This window comes from Bidens hawaiensis, unplaced genomic scaffold (genome assembly GCF_021521415.1).
Source record: "Bidens hawaiensis isolate Kalapana, Puna unplaced genomic scaffold, B.hawaiensis_p1.1 tig00046706_1, whole genome shotgun sequence".
NCBI classification, from domain to species: Eukaryota; Viridiplantae; Streptophyta; class Magnoliopsida; order Asterales; family Asteraceae; genus Bidens; species Bidens hawaiensis.
The window spans coordinates 62046-82141 of NW_027498334.1; the positions used below are offsets into that span (position 1 = coordinate 62046).

Here is a 20096-nt window from a genome sequence, read left to right on the forward strand (position 1 = left end):
GTTACTGTCGAAATGGGACGACATAAACACCAAATGCATGGCTTTCCATACGGTTTTCTCTCGGATGAATCGAACTAGGAGTAGCGATGTCTCGGACGCGGAAGTCATAGAAAACGCGTTGGTTGAGTTTCAACATAAGGTCGGCGGGACCTTCAACCACTTTGGCATTTGGAAAGACCTATTGAGGCATCACCCAAAATGGGGCTTGGTGTTGGATGCCGAAGCCGAAGCCGACGGTGGCCCGAGTAAAAAAAAGTCTAAAACATCGTCTTCGGTTGATCCAGACACGCCCCGTTCCGACGCTCGAAACTTCAACTTAAGCGATAATGACCCCGTGAATACTACCGAGATGCCTCGGCCGGGGGGTAGAAGAACCAAAGGCAAAGGAAAGGGGAAAGGGGCCGCTTCGTCGTCGGCAACGGGTTCGAATCCCGAATTGGAAAGCCAATTCAAATTAATGAACTCTCGACTCCAAGATTTACACGAACTTGGAACCCAACGACTTCAAGTAAATTTGGACGTCGTCGACCTACTTTGAAGGAATGAAATGGACAAAGACATCGAAATTTTATCAAACGAGCTATCCGAAGACGACCCGATAGTCCAATCTCTAAAAGCCACTCGACGAGCGAAAATTTTAGAAAAATATAAATAAGTTTTAGTTTTATTAGTATTATTTATGTTTTTTTTTTAATTTAGTTTTTATTTGGAAGTTTAATGTATTTTTTTAATTTTATGTTAATTTATTTAAATGATTTAGTATTTAAAAAAAACAAATAAAATTAATAATGACTGGGCGCCACGTGACGCATAATGCCTGGGGGTGGAGAGTTATGACTACAACCTGTTTTTGTAAAATACCATAACTCTGACTAGGCGCCACGTGACGCATAATGCCTGGTAGTGAAGCTTTATGACTACACATAGTCTAATCTCAAGCTAAAAATGTACCATTCAAGTCACAAAATAATCAAGCTGTACATTCATAACATATAGTTACAAAATGGAAACTATAATGATGAGTATTATTCTACAGTTTACATCCTTGAAACATAATGAGTCTAGTGTTGGATGAAGGGATCGAGCGGGGCTTGACTTGCTTTATCATTGATTATCTGCATAATTGACTGTTAAGTTTGTTTGATTTTCGTTGACAACAGATACTGATGAATGACTAGACTCGTCTAATGATAAAGTATCATTTTCTTCTCTGGATGCCTGTATCCACTCTAGCTCGGCTGCCACCTCAGCCATAGAAGGTCTCATCTCGCTATGAAATGCAAGACATCTGAATGCGAGCTCAGCAACCTTATGGATCGATGAAAATGTCCACATGTCTTTGTTATGCTCAAGGGTCGGGTCGATTATCTCCTCGAGACAACCCCTTTTGATTCTATCAACCGCTAGTGCTGCCAGATTAACTTCATTTTGTCGTCGAGAAAAATCTAAGGCTTTATAAGTCGTTATAATCTCAACTAACACGACTCCAAAGCTATAAACATCACTCCTATCAGATAAATGAAAGTTTTGATGATACTCAGGGTCTAAGTAACCCGGTGTACCTTGTGGGGCCGTTGAAATATGTGACGACTCCATTATTCCTAGTCTAGAAAGACCAAAATCCGCTACTTTTGTTTTAAAGCTATAATCTAATAATATGTTGCTAGATTTGACATCTCTATGGTAGATTGGGGGATCTAGATTTGAGTGTAGATAAGCGATCGCTTGCGCGGTTTCAGTGGCAATTGTGAGGCGAACGGGCCAAGGAAGCCCGTTACCTCTCTCTCTTTGTAAATGTTGCGATAAGGTCCCATTTGGCATGAACTCATAAACGAGTATTTGTTCATCTTTATCAACCGAACAACCTAATAACCTAACAAGATTCGGGTGGCTTACCGACGAAAGAAGTTTGATCTCATTCATGACTTGGTCAATGTTGTCGTCACCATCGGAGCGGTGTTTAATCCTTTTAATGGCTACCCATTCACCATTTTTGAGCTTGCCAGAATAAACCGTGCCATATGCCCCAATTCCGAGTCGTTGTTTATCAGAAAAGAAATTTGTAGCCTTTTCTATCTCTTTGTAAGTGTAAATTGGAATTGTGATGCCTTTAGCTTCACAAAACTGTCTGCTTACTCTACTTCTTGATCGTAAAATGCTCCGGCGGCGAATAAAGCATGCAATCAAGCCTATGCAAACAAGAAGTGAAGCTCCGACAACAACAGCTGAAACAAAACATTATTAACGTTGTAATTTAAATAATTTCCATATTACATATATTTTGTGAGTTAAAAACTTTTACTATAATAATAATAATAATAATAATAATAATAATAATAATAATATTAGAAAGATAGCATACCTCCGACTAGCACACCAACTCTACCAGTCCCACCACCACAGTGACCAGAGAAATATTTTGAAGGATTGCAACCAGACGAGCCTGTTAGTTAAATTTATTATAAACTGTTAATATAGTTTGTAACTATCGCTAAATGTTTAAAAAAATACATATTCTAGAGTTGTATAGTTCTTAAAACTAGTCCTCAATTTTTAAAACTTTGGCGTGCTAAGAAATTCAATGACGGATGAGCGGATCTAGCCGTGGTACGTACCCCTCAACTTTCTTGTCGAAATACATTTTTAACGCAAAAGGATTTATGTATCGACTATCACTGAACAAATTTGTTTAGCCCTTAGTATCTCTTAACTTTTCTTCTACATCCGTCACAAATAAGAAACCATGGCCATTTTTAAGGAAATGATAATTAATGAACGGAGTTTTTTTTTTAATTAGTAATAATGCACTTATCATTAAAGAAAGAAAATGAAAGAAGACATGTTGCGTTTTTAAAATAGACGTGTCCCACCAGGTTTGGTAATGTAGCCCTTTAGCCGTTTTCATCTAGTTTGAAAAGTTTAAATTTTATATAATAGAAAACAATATATTATAAATCATGAATAATGATGAATTAGACTTGAAATAATAACTTAATGATGTGGATTTGAGGTCTAATCCTGAATGATTCACCACTAAAACCACCAACTATGCTCATAATTAAAGGAGAATTAACATAGATGTTTATTTATTGCATTATTTCAAACTATAGAAAATTGGGAGAGGCTATAAAACTAAACATTGATTCTAATAGTAAAGCCAAAATAGTTATATAAAACAGTTATAAAATAACGAACAGAACTTTGGCATATTGTTCATGAATGCATGCGAGTTCAAAAGTGAAATACAAATTATTAGATAATATAAATTCATCTTTAAATGAGAAACGTATCAAAAATTATATATTTCTATTCTAGAGAAATACAAGCATGCCATTTTTGACCTTCGCTTACTTTTTAACTAATTTTGAAAATATTATACATAAAAGTTGACAATAACTCCAGACCCCAGATTGGAATCAAATAATTCATGTATATAAAATTCTATATAAGCTAACCAAGATAAAATAAATCATCATCATCATCATCATCATCATCATCATCATCATCTATATAAGCTAACCAAGATAAAATAAATAAACAAATAAATAACGGCATCCTTCCTACGTTAACTCGTTGTCTAAGTTAGTTACCAATTACCGGTACACGTAATTATTAGTTATTAAAATTATGAGCAAAAATTACGTATTTAAATTTATGTCGCATGTTAATTAGCATGTTATGAAGCATAGTGGACGATAGAGATGAAATTCAACCCTAGGAATATTATAATATGACATTTTTAATTAATAAAATAACTGATTAATTTAATAAGCCCAACTGTTTGATGCTTTCATTTACTCTTTGCAAGATAGACTTCAGATTTGGTGTTTCTTTAGCTTAAATAATAATAATAATAATAATAATAATAATAATAATAATAATAATAATAATAATATTATTATTATTATTATTATTATTATTTAGGGAGGTGGTAATGGGTTTAAAATTGAAGTCTCTACTCTCTAGAATTGTCAAAGCAACCAACCCTTTTACACATTGTTGGTAAGACCAAAGACGCCTTTGAACAATAATGACGTGCCCTTTGACGATATACCATGACTAATTTTATTTGTTTTCTCATTTCTACTTTTTTAATAAAATTTAGGTTTAGTCTTTTCGGAATCTTTCTAATACATGTTGGGGTATACTAAACTAACACCCATAATTACTAACCAAACCTCGTCTATTTATATGAACTGATTTAATGGTAAACATGCGTATAAAACAGTAAATTTGACAGTATAAAAGCTTTTAGGATGGTATTTGTGATATAATATCTTTATAAGACCATGTGTAGTGGGATGTTTTGGTCTACAAAAACTCTCTCAACATCTTGTATACAACGTTGGATTGAAAAAATGGTGGGGCCAAAGAGAGAAACCAGCCAATGAAGATGGGAGGTGGGGTCGTTTTGGCGTTTTCCACTACGAATTGTCTAATTAATAGCATATGTTGAATTGATTGATGAAGTAATGTAATTGATGGAAGAAACGCATGAAGTATTACTAAAATCCATAATAGAAGGTGTTCAAATAGCATGACGAACATCATGTATTCGTGTAAAATTTTGAAGTACACAATTTAGTATGCTTGAATGATATATATTATGTTGTATCTTAGAAATTCGACAAGATCGAGTGCTCAAACAAATTGTCGCTCGTCTCATCTACCAAGTCTAAATACGTAGACGCCAATGCTCACTAAAACTTGACGTTTCAAACACAAATTTTATTATTTGACACGACAACTTAGGTAAAATCTATCTCTCGATCATTATCTTTCATGCTATTAATAGAAAGTTGACTCTCGCTTCACAATCTCAAAACGTAGAAGCTAAATAGTACATCCTATCTATTCGTCCTTATCCCGAATACAACTTGTAATTCTGTTTATACATCTCATGTATTTATTGTTCATAGCAAAATAATCCATTTAATGCTATAATGGGAAAAATACTGCAAAGCAATCATGAGACCAAATCATTTTTTCAATTTATTTCCTAAAAGATGTAAGATTTTAAAATAAATCAAACAATTGTTTGATTATAATTAACAACTAATAAAAGTTCGAGTTTTAATAATATTGTAACTTTGTCGTTCTGAAAAATAATAAAAGCTATAGGAATATTGTAACTTTGTCGTTCTGAAAAATAATAAAAGTTATAATGAACCGAGACATACCTTTTTGGCTTCGGCAACCGGAGCCGGGTTTGTACCCATCGCCATCGAACCCGTTTCTACACCTACACCAATGACCTTCGGTTCCATCAAACGGCGACACAATCGTGGTACAATCCGCATCAACCGAGCATTCACAACCTCCCTTAAGCCACCACCCCAATCTAACGACTTGTATATCCAACGATATGGCTTCACTATCCCCAATCATCTCAGTCGCCACACCCGAAAACAAAAACCGACACCCCATACTCGACACGTTCTTATAATCAATAAACATACGAGTAACATCACTAGAATAACAGCTCACGTTACCATCACCACCTTGTGTCACACTACAGTTAACAATCTCTAGGTGTGTTCGCAACGTAGTCATCGGTATCATGCAGTTCTTCATCCGCTCGGTGCAGTTTTCCATTAATATGGCGTTTGATGACATGGGTGCGTAGTGTTGGCTGTATAAGTGCGTTAGGGTGTTGATGGATCGTCCGCACTTGGCGGGGAGGCTGACGAGTAGGCTTTCGGGGTGGAATTGTTGCACTGTGAATTCGCCGATTAATACGTCGCCGTTTGAGGTGCAATTCAGCTGGATTTTGCAGGCGGAGGTGAAGCCGAATGGGTATGGGACGGTTTTGAATTGGCTGTTGGGACATGACTGGTTGCAATGATCATGGGGGTTCTGGGATGTGGTTATTGATGGTAATATGGTGATGAAGAGTATTAAGAATTTGTGTGGTTTGATCATGACTTAGTTAATTACTAGAGCATAGAAAATGTTGAAGATGGAGAGATTGATTTGTTGGTATGTGAAGATCAAGTGGGTGACTTTGAACATAACATGGAATGGGTTTTTTTTTTATTGGCTATTTTGTCTATATATTTTTAATTTCTTTTACCTAAATTCATTAAATAATAGTAATAAATTATTGTTATTTTTTTAGTGAGTAGTTTATTGTATTTTTTTTATGTATAAATGTATATGTTTATTAGGGTGCCATGGTTCAATTCTGACTCTTTTTAAGTTAGATCGTGAATTAAATCGTTAGTAATGGTTTTTTGTTATTAGATATTGAACTAATAAGAAAAAAACTGAATTACAGCCTGAGGATGTAGGTCCTCTCGCTTGAAACGAACCACGTTAAAATTCATGTGTCGTTTATATTTTTGTTTCTCTGTATTTATATCGTTTGTGCACATGTAAATTATTTCGCGCGTTTGTTCCTAAGGATATGTACATGTATTTTCATGTGTTAAATAACAAGCTAAAGGTTTTTTATGATCAACACACTGACATTCAAGAACTGAACACAACTTTAGAGGATAATGGGTCTTTTGTATATGCTATAAACTTTTTATTTAGCACCATTATAAGTTTTATACACTAATTTTGGGATTGAAGATGAATGTACTTTGTATATAAACAAGGTAATTCGTTTAGATATAAACCTATCTTATTAATCGTTATAAACTGAAAGGACCACATTTCGCTTAGATGGAGTCTTTTAACAGTTTGGTGTTACAATTGATCGATCACACGTTTTTGAGATTAGTTGGATTATGTTTGTACTTTCATTAGTTATGTATTATTATTTCTAATCCATTACATTGTGAGATGGTTTTGAAAAACTAAGCGATTTACGCTATGGATTTGCTTGATTTTATAGAGAAATAGGAAACATAAAGATGGAGGTTGGTTACAGAAGTTTAGGGATTGAGAGATAGGAGATGGAAAATTATGTCATATCATATTAGAAATTCCGTCGGATCCGACGGTTCTTTAGAGAGTTTCTTCAGATCCATGGGGTGAATACGAGTTCCGTCAGATCCGACGGTTCTTAATGACTATTTTAAGGATTTTGACTAATTGATGATTAAGTTGGAAATGTTTAATCAAAAATGGCTATTTGGAGAATTTTCCCTTTGTTCTATATATTTAGCAATTAATATGATGTTTCATCAGCATACGAAACATATTGATGATGTCTCGAATTTTCTAGTAACATATTGATGATGTCTCGAATTTTCTACTAGATATGATTTTCTTGCTCAAAGTCTTATAACTCATTTAGTTATCGAATTATAAGCCAAATTATGTAACAAGTTCTAAATAGTTGGTTAATAAGTAGTTAAAAATTGGACCATCGATTTTCCAGTAAACGTGAATATTCTAAATAGTTTATTTATATGACTATGTTTATATATATATGATTATATTCAATTAGGATTACACGTTCAATGTTCAACCATAATGAAAATAATAAATTGTTTCAAATATGCCAATCACTTGTGGTTGAAGTCTTCGAGATAGTGCTTGATAGGATATTAAAGGATGGACCACCTTGACTTCGCAACTTCAACAATTTTGGTCTTTAAGCGATCACACAATTATTTATTTTCTAAATAGTTGTTCAAAACACAAGTTTTCATAAATCTGGTTATAATTTTAAATTTTTGAAATTTTTTCAAGACATAAAATTTCAAGTACGTTTCTCTTAAAACATGATTAAAGAATGTATTATATTTGGTTAGTTAAAGTTTTTCTTATCCTATCGTGAAAATGTTGTATTTTGTGAAGCCCAGCACACCATCAAAAATTAACACACACACATTTCCACCTTTCGATCTTTTGTCAAAGTGAAGTGAACCATAATGCTCACTCGACTTTTAGTGCAAACACATGGCAAGACTGATCTTGGAATGGTAATGTTAAAGGGTTTTGGAAATTCTAGGCCACACCTATCGTATTCTCGATAGTTGTTATTCTCATGTTTGTGAATTTTTTGTGGGTATTGGGTATATATGTTTATGAACTAATATGGTTAAAGATTAATGGTTAGGTTTCTCATTACACAATCATAAAATTACTATAAAACCGACTTGAAATATCTATACTCAACTACATTTCTACCAATTTTATTTTTATAATAGTTTCAAATTTCTAACAATTTACAATTTTTGTTTTTTTTTTATATTTTTAAGATACACAATATATTATTATATTCGGTTTCAATGCGAGTAAATGGGTAAGTGATCCAAGTAGTCGGGCGAATATCACCAATTCTTAATTCGTAAAATGTTTGGGATTTCAAGTTTTTGGTTCATCACCCACATCCACACCCAACATCAAAACATGAGGTCTTGTTTGAGTCATGATGGTGTCGATTATTTTCGAGGATAGAACTCCGTTGGATTTAAATATACGAAGCAATAAATTTGAAGTTCATAAAACTATTTTGGAGAATCCTGATTCTTGACCCACAACACCACACACTTTCTGGATCCAATGGATTTACATATCAAGAAATGTTGGGGTCTAGATAATAGTTTACTGTCTTCGTTTTTAATTTGAGGCCCATTAAAATTCTACTTGGAGTGTGTGGATACTTCATAGTTCATACTTTATATTGTTTCGAAGTACGATGGGAATTTAACATCTCTTTTGAAAAATAAACTCTAAATTCCTCAAGACAATAAATAAATAAATAATAAAAATAAAAATAGTTTTAGCTAGGGAATCATAAAAACTAAGTGTCCTCTACCTGAATTGAAGTTTTCGGTAGAGGGTGAAATTGATTCAGTTGATATAATAATTGATTATTAAGGGTCGAGATTGTGTACAATCAAGTTTAAATGTGCGAAGTTTGCAAGGTGAAGAAAGAATGTTCATGTAGTGGTTTAATTACTTTATTTAGAATAATTACTAATATGTTGTTTGCGCTTTTGCTCATTCATTTTGTTGACTTCTCATTATAAGAAACATATGTATTTGATAATTATTAATTACAAAAATTATAGTAATGATAACATTTGCTACATTGGGTTTTGCTATTGTGTCAAGGCTTAAATGAATTAAAATGTCATAAGACTTTGTATAAGACTACACTACATTCCATGTATAATTTAACTAAAAGTTAAAAATATGACTGTCATGTCACAATAATGTAAACATGGGCTTTCACTAACTTTACCATAAAAAATAGTGATGATTTAACTATATACAAAACTATTATTTACTTTTGGCAATGAGAGATGGGATGGTGACAGAAGGTGGCAGTGATGGCGCATTTATGTTTTCAAAAGAGTTGGATGAGTAAATAAACGGTTTTACACCTTCGACGTAAATACTTATAAGAACGGGCGGGGGAACTCAGGGAAGGTATACCAGCAAGAGTGAAAATCCGAAACATACATCGGGTTGAGTAGGGCTGCCAATTATACACGAGACACGAATACACGACTTTAACAAGTAATAGGTAAGGCCTTAACATGTTTCGTGTACTAAACAGGTAGATATGAAATTACCTGTTAATTTTCGTGTCTAAACAGGTATGATACATGTTTACCTGTTAAGTACCTGGTTAAATTTTTATAATTATATATATATATATATATATATATATATATATATACATATATATAATCATGAGTTATCATGAACCCTAAACATTCTAACTCTATGTTTCTTAGCCGTCACCACTCACGAATATTCCCTCTCCGTCTTTTGTTACACTAATCAAGTTGTCAACTATGTGTTTCTAAACAACTCTTATCGTGTATTATTGTGTATACCAGGTAGTAACATGTTCGTGTTCGTGTTTGGGATACATGTACACGATAAGTTTTCGTGCCGTGTACAGGTATACACATTTCGTGTCTGTGTCTTATCGTGTTCGTGTGTTATCATGTACGGATATACACGATATGTCAGCCCTAGGATTGGACATGAAACGGGGTTTACCAAATACCAATGGGGTGTTTGGATTTTCTTATTTTTACCTCTCTATAACTATTACCTTTTATAAATTATTAAAATAGTATTTGGGTAATGTAACTTATTAAACGAAGAAAAAAAAAGTTTTTTCATAACTTATTAATAAGCAAAAAATGTTTGACAAAGCTAATAAAAAACTTTCAAATTAAGGGGGTGTTTGGGATTCCTTATTTTCACCAACTTATAATTTATAAACTTTTTGTAAAATAATAAAGTGTTTGAAATTGTTTATATCGTGAGAGAAAAATTTCCAAAAATTACACTTTTATTAATAAAAAGTTATAAGAAAGTAAAATTAAGAATTCTAAACATCAACTAAAGCTTTTCAAAAAAATAAATAAGCAAATTTAAATGCTACCAAAACACCCCTATGATGTAACTCTTCTTATATTGGACATCAGTTATCCGTAGAGACAGCAGCCGCCAACATTGGAACCACGTCACTAACCAGCGCTTCTTCTTCCCGGGTTTTTCAGGTACCCTAGGATTTTGATTCTAGTTTCAAAATGATGTTAATTTATGGATTAGGAACAAACTACCATAGCTTTATTTTAAACTTCTACTTCAAGCTTCTTCTGTTCATACCAACACCATTTGATAATCTTATATCTAACCTGTTTAGAAATGTATGATTCGGAATTAGGGCTAGCTGTTCAATAAACTCGCTTGATAAAAACTCGAATAAATAGAACTCAGTTAAAAAAAACTTTATTTGAAACCACCTGAGCGGAGCCGTCTCATTTTTGGGTCGTTTAACTTCGAGCTCGAGAGCTGCCTTGTTTAATTCTAGTTCGAACTCACACTGGCTCGGCTAGGGATGGCAAAAAAGCCCGAGCCCACGGGTATACCCGAATCAAATGAGACGGGTATACCCGAAAACCAATAGGTATGGGCCGGGTATGGGATTTAGATTTAAATTTTTTTGCGGGTATGGGATTAGATGATACCCGGCCCGATTACCCTAACACATACCCGTCTACCCGAACTATATACCCGAATCATATGCCACAAAAATTCTTTGTATTTTGTAGGTTGTGAAGTATAAATATAAATAACTATACCAAAATTATAATGATATTATTTATTTATTGGAACACTTATATATATAGAGTGTATTATATTTTAATTTGTAATAATTGTTGTATAAATAAAAGGTATAAAAGAATTATAATGATAAAAAAAATGTATTTGAAAGTCCTAACGGGTATACCCGATACCCGCGGGTATGCCCGATACCCGACAAATACCCGACGGTAATGGGCCGGGTATTGGACACGGTTTTACAAACGGGTATGGGCATGGGATTACCAATACCCGGCCCGTTGCCATCCCTAGGCTCGACTCGTTTACAGTGAGTTGTCTTTGATAATCTGATAAAAACAATTTGTTACTTGTTACATAACACATATGATAATAAGGTGGGTTATTTATATTCACCTCTAAAGATACTTTGTATTGTGAGTTTTTAGTTTGTCATGAGTCCTTACTGTGCATGCAATCAAGTTGCAGCTTCTGGATCCAAAAGTGCCCAAACAGAACTAAGGAAGCGACACATATATGTGAATTGTTAATTCTATTAAAGTACGGTTAGTAGAGAATGGATTCTGAGCATGATGGAGTTAGAATGAAAGTAGAAGGTGATAGACTCAGCACTTTGCCGGATGATATTATCTTTAAAATCCTTGCTTTGGTTGGCTTTAGACAAGCAATCGAAACAAGTGCTTTGTCATCTAGATGGAGGTACCTCTGGACTTCAATGCCCTGTCTCCATTTCTCAGATGAGGATTTTCGTGCGTTGGCCAAGCTCTCCAAATTTGTTAAGGGTGTACTGTCTGGCCGGAATAATCGAATGGAAGTGTCTTCTGTCAACCTCACTATTCGCAGACGTGCTAGCTCTAGGTTTGTTCAAGGAATGTTGAACAAAGTTTTATACTATGCATTATCCCACAATGTCCACCAACTGAATATTAATTGCACGGGTGTAGAGGCACCTGTTTCTCCCTTTAGTTCTCAGTCTCTTAAACATCTGAATTTGAACCATTTTACTTACAAGAATTCCATAACGACACCATCTACATGGAAGTTGCTAGCTTTAACGACATTGAACCTCCGGTCTGTTACATTGTATAATGACAATAACGACAAGTCTGCTGATATTTTCTCTAACTGTGCAAACTTGAAGAATCTCACTTTAAACGATTGCAAAATAAGGGGATCAAACGGTTTCAATATATCTCATCCTGGACTATCTGATCTAACACTTATATGTTTTGAAGAGGGTGGTAATGTGGTTACACCTCAACTCAAGAATCTCACTATAAGGAATTGGGGTCGTGGGATTCATCTGATTTCCGCACCTAACCTCGCCTTTTTGCAGTATAAAGGTGCTTTTAATTCTTTGCAGTTTTCTGGTGAACTTCTTCATTTAGAGGAGTCGAGTATAGACATCTACCGTCCCTTTGAAGATAAGGCAAATGCTCATAAAGTTGTATGTCTGTTTCAACAGCTCCATAGTGTCAAATTTCTTACACTTGACTTCGAACTCTTCAAGGTATGCTGGTGTTGGTTCTTTAATGTTTATAATATACGTCTAACAAATATTTTCAATATTAATGATGGTGAAAGATTGCAAAAAATAATATAAAAAAATCTAGTACATTGAGAGTGCTAGTTACATGAGTCTACCACTTTTATTTGAGTGCTCTACTTGACTATTAAGAAGGAAAATAGATTTTTCATATCTTTACTTGTTTGATATATTTTTCAGTTTCTTTCTTCATATGTGGAACTAATCTCACATCAACCTTCTCCATTTGCCAACTTAAAGAGTTTAAAGATTTATCCGTATAATGCTAATGAATCGGAAGAGCAAACGCCACTAAAAGTAATGTCGACCGAAGTAAAAAACTATTTGCTTGATGGTTCTCCAGGTGCCACCTTCACAATGGTTTTACCTGAGGTATGTACACCGTCATGAAGTATGTATATAGTATCTTCCACACATTCCACTTATTGCTCTGATTGCCTTACTTTCTTATTCTAGTATAGCCTATGCACTAAGTTTGTTAAGTGAACCATCTGTTACGTTCTTATGTCGAAAGTCAACCTAAGCTTAAGTTTTGTTTTAAATTTCTCTCTTTCTTTGCTTGTTCAAACAACAATCACAACTTTGTATATTTGTTTACATCGTTTATAGAAAACAATACTTTTATATATGACTTTGACTATTCATTAGTTTGGAGATCTGTGACAGGCGGTAAGTAACGTTATGGTTTCTTTAAATCTTTTGATATCATGGGAACACTGCAGGAGGTAATAGCTATGAAGAAGACTAAGTTGGCCCAAAAGCTAAGTACAGAGTTACGGGCGCTGCTACAGCAGGAGAACGCTAGTATGGAGACCAAAATGGTAAAGATGCATGAACTAGGGAAGGCACATATTGACATTGATAGCTGTTGGAAGCATTTAAGTGTGCATTTTGAGAAAGGGAAAGAAACGGCTTCTAACGTTATCACAAAGTTAAATCGGATTAAAGGATTACTGGGTGAGTTGTCTGCATCAAACAGGGATACTATTCAACCATCTTTTTCTACTTTGTGTGCAGAGGCCAACATTGTCATGAATAAAATAACAGATTGTGTGAAGTCGGACTGTGATGAGAATCAAAGACGTTTAAGTGTGTGCTTTAGTGAACTTGCTACAACGTTGGAGCCGTCTTCTTAGCAAATTATTATGTTCTTGATTGACATCTCCCGAGCTTCGTCGGGTAGGATATCCACATCTACCTTCAGTAACTGAATTCGTTTCCATGTTTTATTGCAGTTTCTAGTTTACTAAGGTTTAATTAGGGCATGATCAGTGCTTGAGTGGGTAAGTTTATTTTCTGTCCTTTTCATGTAATGAACTCTAAAATGTCGAAAGTTGCGTGTTTGTTATTTAATTTTTTTTTTGCCTTTGTGTTTGCTCTTTGCGATTGACCGATTGTATTTCCAATATTGCTAGGTTAGAGTAATTATGAAGATGTCGTGTGTGTTTTTGCTCATTCAATTTGTTCGCTTCGCAATGTAAGAAACATTTGTATTTGATAATTATTAATTACAAAAAATGTGTAGTAATGACAACATTTGCTACATTGGCTTTTGCTATTGTGTCAAGGCCTAAATTAATTTGAATGCCTTACACTTTTTCTAAGTGTAATGGTTTAACTAAAAAACAAAAATAATAGTGTCACATCACTGCCACGTAAGCATAGGGCTTTCGCTCACTTTTCCATAAAAAAAGTAATGACTTAACTATAAACAACATCATTATTTAATTTCATTTTTATATAAAAATTGTGTAAAAACAACGTCATTATTTGATTTCATTTTTATATAAAAATTGTGTAAAAACGTGATTTTGCTGGTTAGATTTGAGCCCGGCTTCATACCCACCAAGCCAATGGCACCCTTTTCTTGATCCAGTAATTGTCTTTAACAACAAATTTTTGCAGAGGTGAATTGGGGCTAGAGTCCATCGCACTCAGCTTAATATAGGTTTCTATACAAATATCTCATATTAAATAGGTTTAGTTCTTTGACTTTATAAAAAATAAAAAGTTATTTAGAATGAGAGTTTAATTTAATAAAATATCAATGATCTATTGATCTAGTGGTATGGTTTCCTCTTTATAAATGTAACACGATGAGTTTAAATTTTTCCAAGTGTAAGGTTTAAAAAATTATTTTGGTGAAAAAAATTGTTTGAAAAAAATAATAATAACATATAAGTCGCAAAGGGGGTATACGTGGTTAAGAATTAGTAGTTAGAAGAAGAGCACTAAAGTTATGTGTAGTAGAGGGGTTACAAATTGCGCGAATTACGACACGTGACACCTAGTCAGCAAATGATAGGAATTTGTTTTTGTGTTGTAATGGTGTTGTAGGCTAATATATATATACTACACATAATAATATAATAATAATATCTACACACACAACCAACAATGACAAATTCCTTGCGCCACCCCCATTATCGCCCAATATTTCGCCCCCGGGGGCGGTGTGCTCGCCCTCATCGCCCCAAATTCACCAGAAATTCCCACCCACTACGGGTAACCTAAAAGAATTAAAAAAGATGTTGGTGGGTGGTGGTGGGGGTGGGGGGGCTAGTGAGCATATATGAACCGGACACGTGGTGGAAATTGATGTTGTCGTAACCGTAGGACTATATCTTACGTGTCAGATTATAGTGGGTAAAACGCGAATCAACGCTGTGGAACGTGCGGTGAGTGCTTTTGCTTCTCTGCTTGAGATTTTGTCCTTGTCTCTCAATCAACCAATGCCCTTTAACTTTTGGTGTACTAAATACTAATTTTTTTAACAAGGGGAAAGACAAAAGATACCTTCTACTAATGCATTAACCTTATTAAAAGGCTTGGTTAGTAGCTTTTAAGTTACTCTGGGTACTCATGTTGATCTAACTGTGTTATTTTCCCTCGGTTCCAAAAAACGAAGAGAACAAGTTGAACTTGTTTATTACTTTGTGTTTTGATGAATATTAGTTTTTTTTTGGCACACCAAAGGTATTCTGTATACGTCATCGAACGGTCCTTCAAGCAACATAAGAGAGGCAAATCATGTAAATTACAAAAAAAGTGGCTTAAGACCAGACCTCCACTTCTACTATATGCCCCAATCACTCGATCATATATGGCTTGTTATTTATAGGATATCAATGTATCCTACACTCATTTAATTTGTTTTAGTTGTTTCAGAATTACTAACAGTTTGATGTTGTTTGTTTTTCTGAAAAATGTTTGTGCGACCTCTTTTGTCTGCGCCGTGCAGACCACGTGCAGATATTGTTATCTGCAGACTGTTTGTTTTCTCGAAGAAATATTATTAAAAAATGTCTGCGCAAACTCTACCTGGTGCATACTTGGCTCATTCACTTCTGAGATCTTCTAAGGTTTGCATAGGGTTAAAACACCACACCCTACCAACACCCAATGTCAACCACCACCATCAACCACCCACGCAACGTCCGCCACCATCACCCACCGTTCGCCAACACCACTGTCTGCCACCCGCCACCGCGTTGTACCACCGCCTTCTACCACAACCACCACCACCACCCACCACCACCCACAACCCACCTTCCGTCACCACCACCTACCACTACCACCATCCAACACCACCATCACCCACTACCACAGTTCGTACACCACCACCAGATTAGTTTAGCAATTTACAGACGTTAAAAAACAAACATGCTTTTTGTTGCAGACTAAGGTTTGGTCCACCTCTCCTTCTACAGATATCCGCAGATGTGGTACGCAGACTGTAGAAATTTTACCTCTGAAAAAACAAACACCTAAAATATACTTTCTCTAGTAGTTTGCCTAAAATTTTAAATTCTGTACTTCATATAAACTGGTCATAAAACAACTTTGTACATTTTTTTTATCTTAATGTATGTCATAATATTGAGATTTTTCCTTTTCAATTTTGAAGACTTTCAAGGTTTCTATTTGTATTTTAAAGGTATTTTTCATTATATTTAAGAAGATTCGACGTTTTATTTATATAGAGTTTCATGCATGTCTCTTAGCCTTCGAAATTTTATGTACACTCAACAATACAAAAAAGTCTCATAAATACTCAGTTTTAAACGAAAATATCATATCCATGTGATCTATTTTATTTAATTAATAGAAAAGCATTTTATAACATCACTTCTTTTGTATTTTTAAGCCTTTAATAATTTTGTATTCACCTTGTAATATTGTGTTTTATTTCTCTTGTAAGTTTATGCCTACTCATGGTTCCCTCTTGGCCTCTTCTATGAAGTTCAAGAGTGTTTGATAAAAGCAGTCCTTTAACCTATTTCTACCCATGGCTTTAATGCAATATTACAACACATCAATACCAAATAATATAAGGACATAAGGTTCAACATTAGAATAGGTTAAAATGTGTGCGTATAATCAAAGTTTTTGGTTATTTGTAAATTGCAATTACAAAAATTAACAATTGATGATTTTTTAGATGAATTAATTAAACCCAAATTTGTGAATTTGAGGTTGTGTTAGAAATTCACACACCTAAATTGTCAAGTCCCGTCCATGGCAAACATATATTCACTTAGGGTCATCTCATAATCTCTTTAAATTTCGGGGCTCGGGACGAGCATAAAAAGAGATATTTGAAATCACGTTTTTAAATATGTAATAAATAATTTAACCATTTTACCAATTGGGTTGCATTTCCAAAACCCAACACGCGAAAGATGAATCGGGAGCTCGCTCCTTTAGTATATGGTAACACCGCCTGCACCTTCTAAACCGTTTGCGGGATGTGCAAGGTAACAAGATCCATGGCATGACACATTGCCCTTTTAATGATGGAGAAACAAACAACACTAATATTTCCAAGGCTCATAACGAATTCATGTACGTATACAGTTTCCTAAAGCTCTCACCTTTCCTGTGAAGGTAAGTTGTATATTATATTGGTTGTTTGGGCATGGACTAGCAGTATAATATAATATGATGCAACGTAGTTGAGACAAAAGTAACCGGCCAACCAAAAATCATTCTTCACGCAGCAACAACATTTTCTACCTATAACCCTAACACTTGTCAACATATCCTTAATCCCACACTTGTATTTATACCCCTTTAATTTCCCAACACTCACTTTCACAAAACAAAACCCTCTTCACCTTCCGACATAATATTCTTTTTAACATTCTCCAATCTTACTTCCTCTTTTATTTATTATTAACTCCAAGAATCTTGTGATTAATTAAGTTATCTCCATTTTGATTCGTATTGAATGTGAATAAAACATATACACTTGTCAGAATTATCTAATCACCAAAATATACCATGCATTCCTATCAAGCAAACTTTCAGGCCAATGATAACGGTTACGAATCCAACCGAATGAGCGACGAAGGTTCGCCCATGATGATGTCACCATGGAACCAGACGACTCCTTCCCAACCCTCACCCTGGTCCAGTACCACCAGCCCTGGTCAGGAAGGACTCATCGGCTCATTGGTTCGGGAGGAAGGCCACATTTACTCGCTAGCCGCAGCCAGGGGCCTTCTTTATACCGGCTCCGACTGCAAGAATATACATGTATGGAACAGTATGAAGCTGTTGACCACCTTCAAGTCAAACAGTGGTCTTGTTAAGGCAATTATTACATCAGGAGACAAGATATTCTCCGGACATCAAGACGGAAAGGTCCGAGTTTGGAAATCAAACACTAAGGACCCGAAAGTACATAAACGCATTGGCACTTTTCCGACGTTTTTTGACATCCTTAAAAGCTCCATGAAATCCAAGAATTACGTTGAGGTATTATCTTCTATCCACTATCTATTATTAACGTCTGATTAATATAGAGATCACATTAAGGCCATCATGATATAGGTACACCACTCCATTATTTGATTTTATACCATCAAACGACTTTTCACAAACTCTCAAACTTCAATTTTGGGAAAATAAAAATAAAAGAAGTCAAACTTTGGAAAATATTGGTTAGAACGTCATTTTGAACAATATCTGTTCTTACCATAAGTGGTCATACTTTGAAATATTATTGGTTAGAGCTTTTGTCCAATATCTAAATATATAGTGTTTAGGTTATTGACGGTTAAACTTTGAAAATTTTTGGTCAAAGTTGCCTTGGTCCGGATGGCCGTAGTCTGCTTTGACAAAAAAAATTTAGCTGTTTGAAACAGTGTGAGATTGTTGGCCCTTACATTAACAAGACATTAACTTAATATATATGCATTAAGGTGAAGGGCAAGCGTACGGCATTATGGATCAACCACCGTGACGCCATTTCCTGCTTGACTATAAACGAAGAAGAAGGTTTGCTATATTCGGGTTCATGGGACCGGACATTTAAGGTATGGAAAATGTCTAATTCAAAATGTCTAGAGTCCGTGAAGGCGCATGAAGACGCGGTCAACTCCATTGTATCCACAGTCAACGGTCTAGTCTTCACGGATCGGCAGAGGGTTCGGTGAAGGTATGGAAGCGAGAAGGGAATGGAAAGAAAATGAAACACAAGTACATGCAAACATTGTTAGATCAAGAATCTGCGGTGACGGCATTAGTGGTGTCTAATGGTGGTTCGGTGGTGTATTGCGGGTCCTCCGATGGGATTGTGAACTTTTGGGAGCGGGAAACGCATTTATCGCATGGCGGCGTTCTCAAGGGGCATAAGTTGGCGGTTTTGTGTCTGGCTGTTGCTGGAAATTTGGTTTTTAGTGGATCTGCTGATAAGACGGTATGTGTGTGGAAGAGGGAGGGGGGCGTTCATACGTGCTTGTCGATTTTGACTGGGCACACGGGGCCGGTGAAGTGTGTGGCGGTGGAGAAGGAGGCAGAGTCGAGTGGTTTTAGTGGAAAATGGGTGGTGTATAGTGGTAGTTTGGATAAGTCGGTGAAGGTATGGAGTGTGTTGGAGCAGACGTTGTATAACCGAGTGTTTTAAGGCTTTAGACATTAATGGTCGAGACAAAGTTTCTTAAATAATTAAATAATTAAAGATATTTGAATTAATAAAAAAAAAGGTTAGAAAGAAAAAAGTTGAGACTTAACGGATGGCTGTAATTTCAGTTTTAGTTTGTGGGTCCATGTGGTGACCGTTGCTTGTTCGTTGGTTTATTACTTTTTGTATTGAGTAGACGGTGGAGATTGGTTTTTATTAGTGGGACCGGTTGTAATATAATATCTATGGTAGGTCGAAATTTGAGAAGCTAAAAGTAGTGGAAGAAAATGACATTTATGTCGATGTTATTAGAATTGATATTAAATTCCTAAAGATAATTTTAGAGTTTCGTTGTATTAATTCATGAAGTGGAATGAAATATAGATGGTCTTGAATCTTAATTAATTGGTAAGTGTTTACTCAGAGAAAAGTTTAGATGTGGAATGTGTTTTTGATCCATCATTATGTTTCTTATCCTATTTTGAGTCGTAAGATAATTAATTTGATGTAATACGCATTTTAGTAAATTTAAGAGTGGATTAGATGTGTTAGGGTGTTAGGCTACCCGTAATGGACGAATTTTCCAGGCGATGAGAGGGCGAGAGGGGCGAGAACACCGCTCCCTGGGCGAAATGGGGGCGAAATGGGGGGGGG

At 35.1% G+C, this 20096-nt stretch overlaps 2 protein-coding genes and 1 pseudogene across 2 annotated transcripts; 2 read left to right on the forward strand and 1 right to left on the reverse strand.

Annotated features, from left to right (window-relative positions):
- Positions 1-1049: 1049 nt before the first annotated feature.
- On the reverse strand, positions 1050-5946 carry LOC143596562 (wall-associated receptor kinase-like 14). The gene is made up of 3 exons (XM_077075308.1): positions 5181-5946; positions 2363-2443; positions 1050-2225 (listed from the first exon to the last, which is right to left on the reverse strand). Exons 1-3 carry the CDS (start codon positions 5920-5922, stop codon positions 1105-1107), a joined length of 1944 nt encoding a protein of 647 aa, XP_076931423.1. The 5' UTR covers positions 5923-5946; the 3' UTR covers positions 1050-1104.
- A 5537-nt stretch (positions 5947-11483) lies between these two features.
- LOC143596563 (putative F-box/FBD/LRR-repeat protein At4g13965) lies at positions 11484-13727 on the forward strand. Its single transcript, XM_077075309.1, has 3 exons — positions 11484-12499; positions 12716-12907; positions 13258-13727. The coding sequence occupies exons 1-3, from the start codon at positions 11546-11548 to the stop codon at positions 13669-13671; spliced, it is 1560 nt and encodes a 519-aa protein (XP_076931424.1). The 5' UTR covers positions 11484-11545; the 3' UTR covers positions 13672-13727.
- A 4127-nt stretch (positions 13728-17854) lies between these two features.
- On the forward strand, positions 17855-19480 carry LOC143596564 (protein JINGUBANG-like; annotated as a pseudogene).
- The last annotated feature ends 616 nt before the right edge of the window (positions 19481-20096 follow it).

Bases quoted from the DNA above. Each gene is read 5' to 3' on its own strand.
- LOC143596562 (XM_077075308.1), bottom strand. From the start codon at position 5,922: ATGATCAAACCACACAAATTCTTAATACTCTTCATCACCATATTACCA. The intron at 2,444-5,180 runs GTATGTCTCGGT...TTTAACTAACAG, and splicing joins CGGTTGCCGAAGCCAAAAAG to GCTCGTCTGGTTGCAATCCT. The intron at 2,226-2,362 runs GTATGCTATCTT...GTTTTGTTTCAG, and splicing joins AGTTGGTGTGCTAGTCGGAG to CTGTTGTTGTCGGAGCTTCA.
- LOC143596563 (XM_077075309.1), top strand. From the start codon at position 11,546: ATGGATTCTGAGCATGATGGAGTTAGAATGAAAGTAGAAGGTGATAGA. The intron at 12,500-12,715 runs GTATGCTGGTGT...TATATTTTTCAG, and splicing joins TTGACTTCGAACTCTTCAAG to TTTCTTTCTTCATATGTGGA. The intron at 12,908-13,257 runs GTATGTACACCG...GGAACACTGCAG, and splicing joins TCACAATGGTTTTACCTGAG to GAGGTAATAGCTATGAAGAA.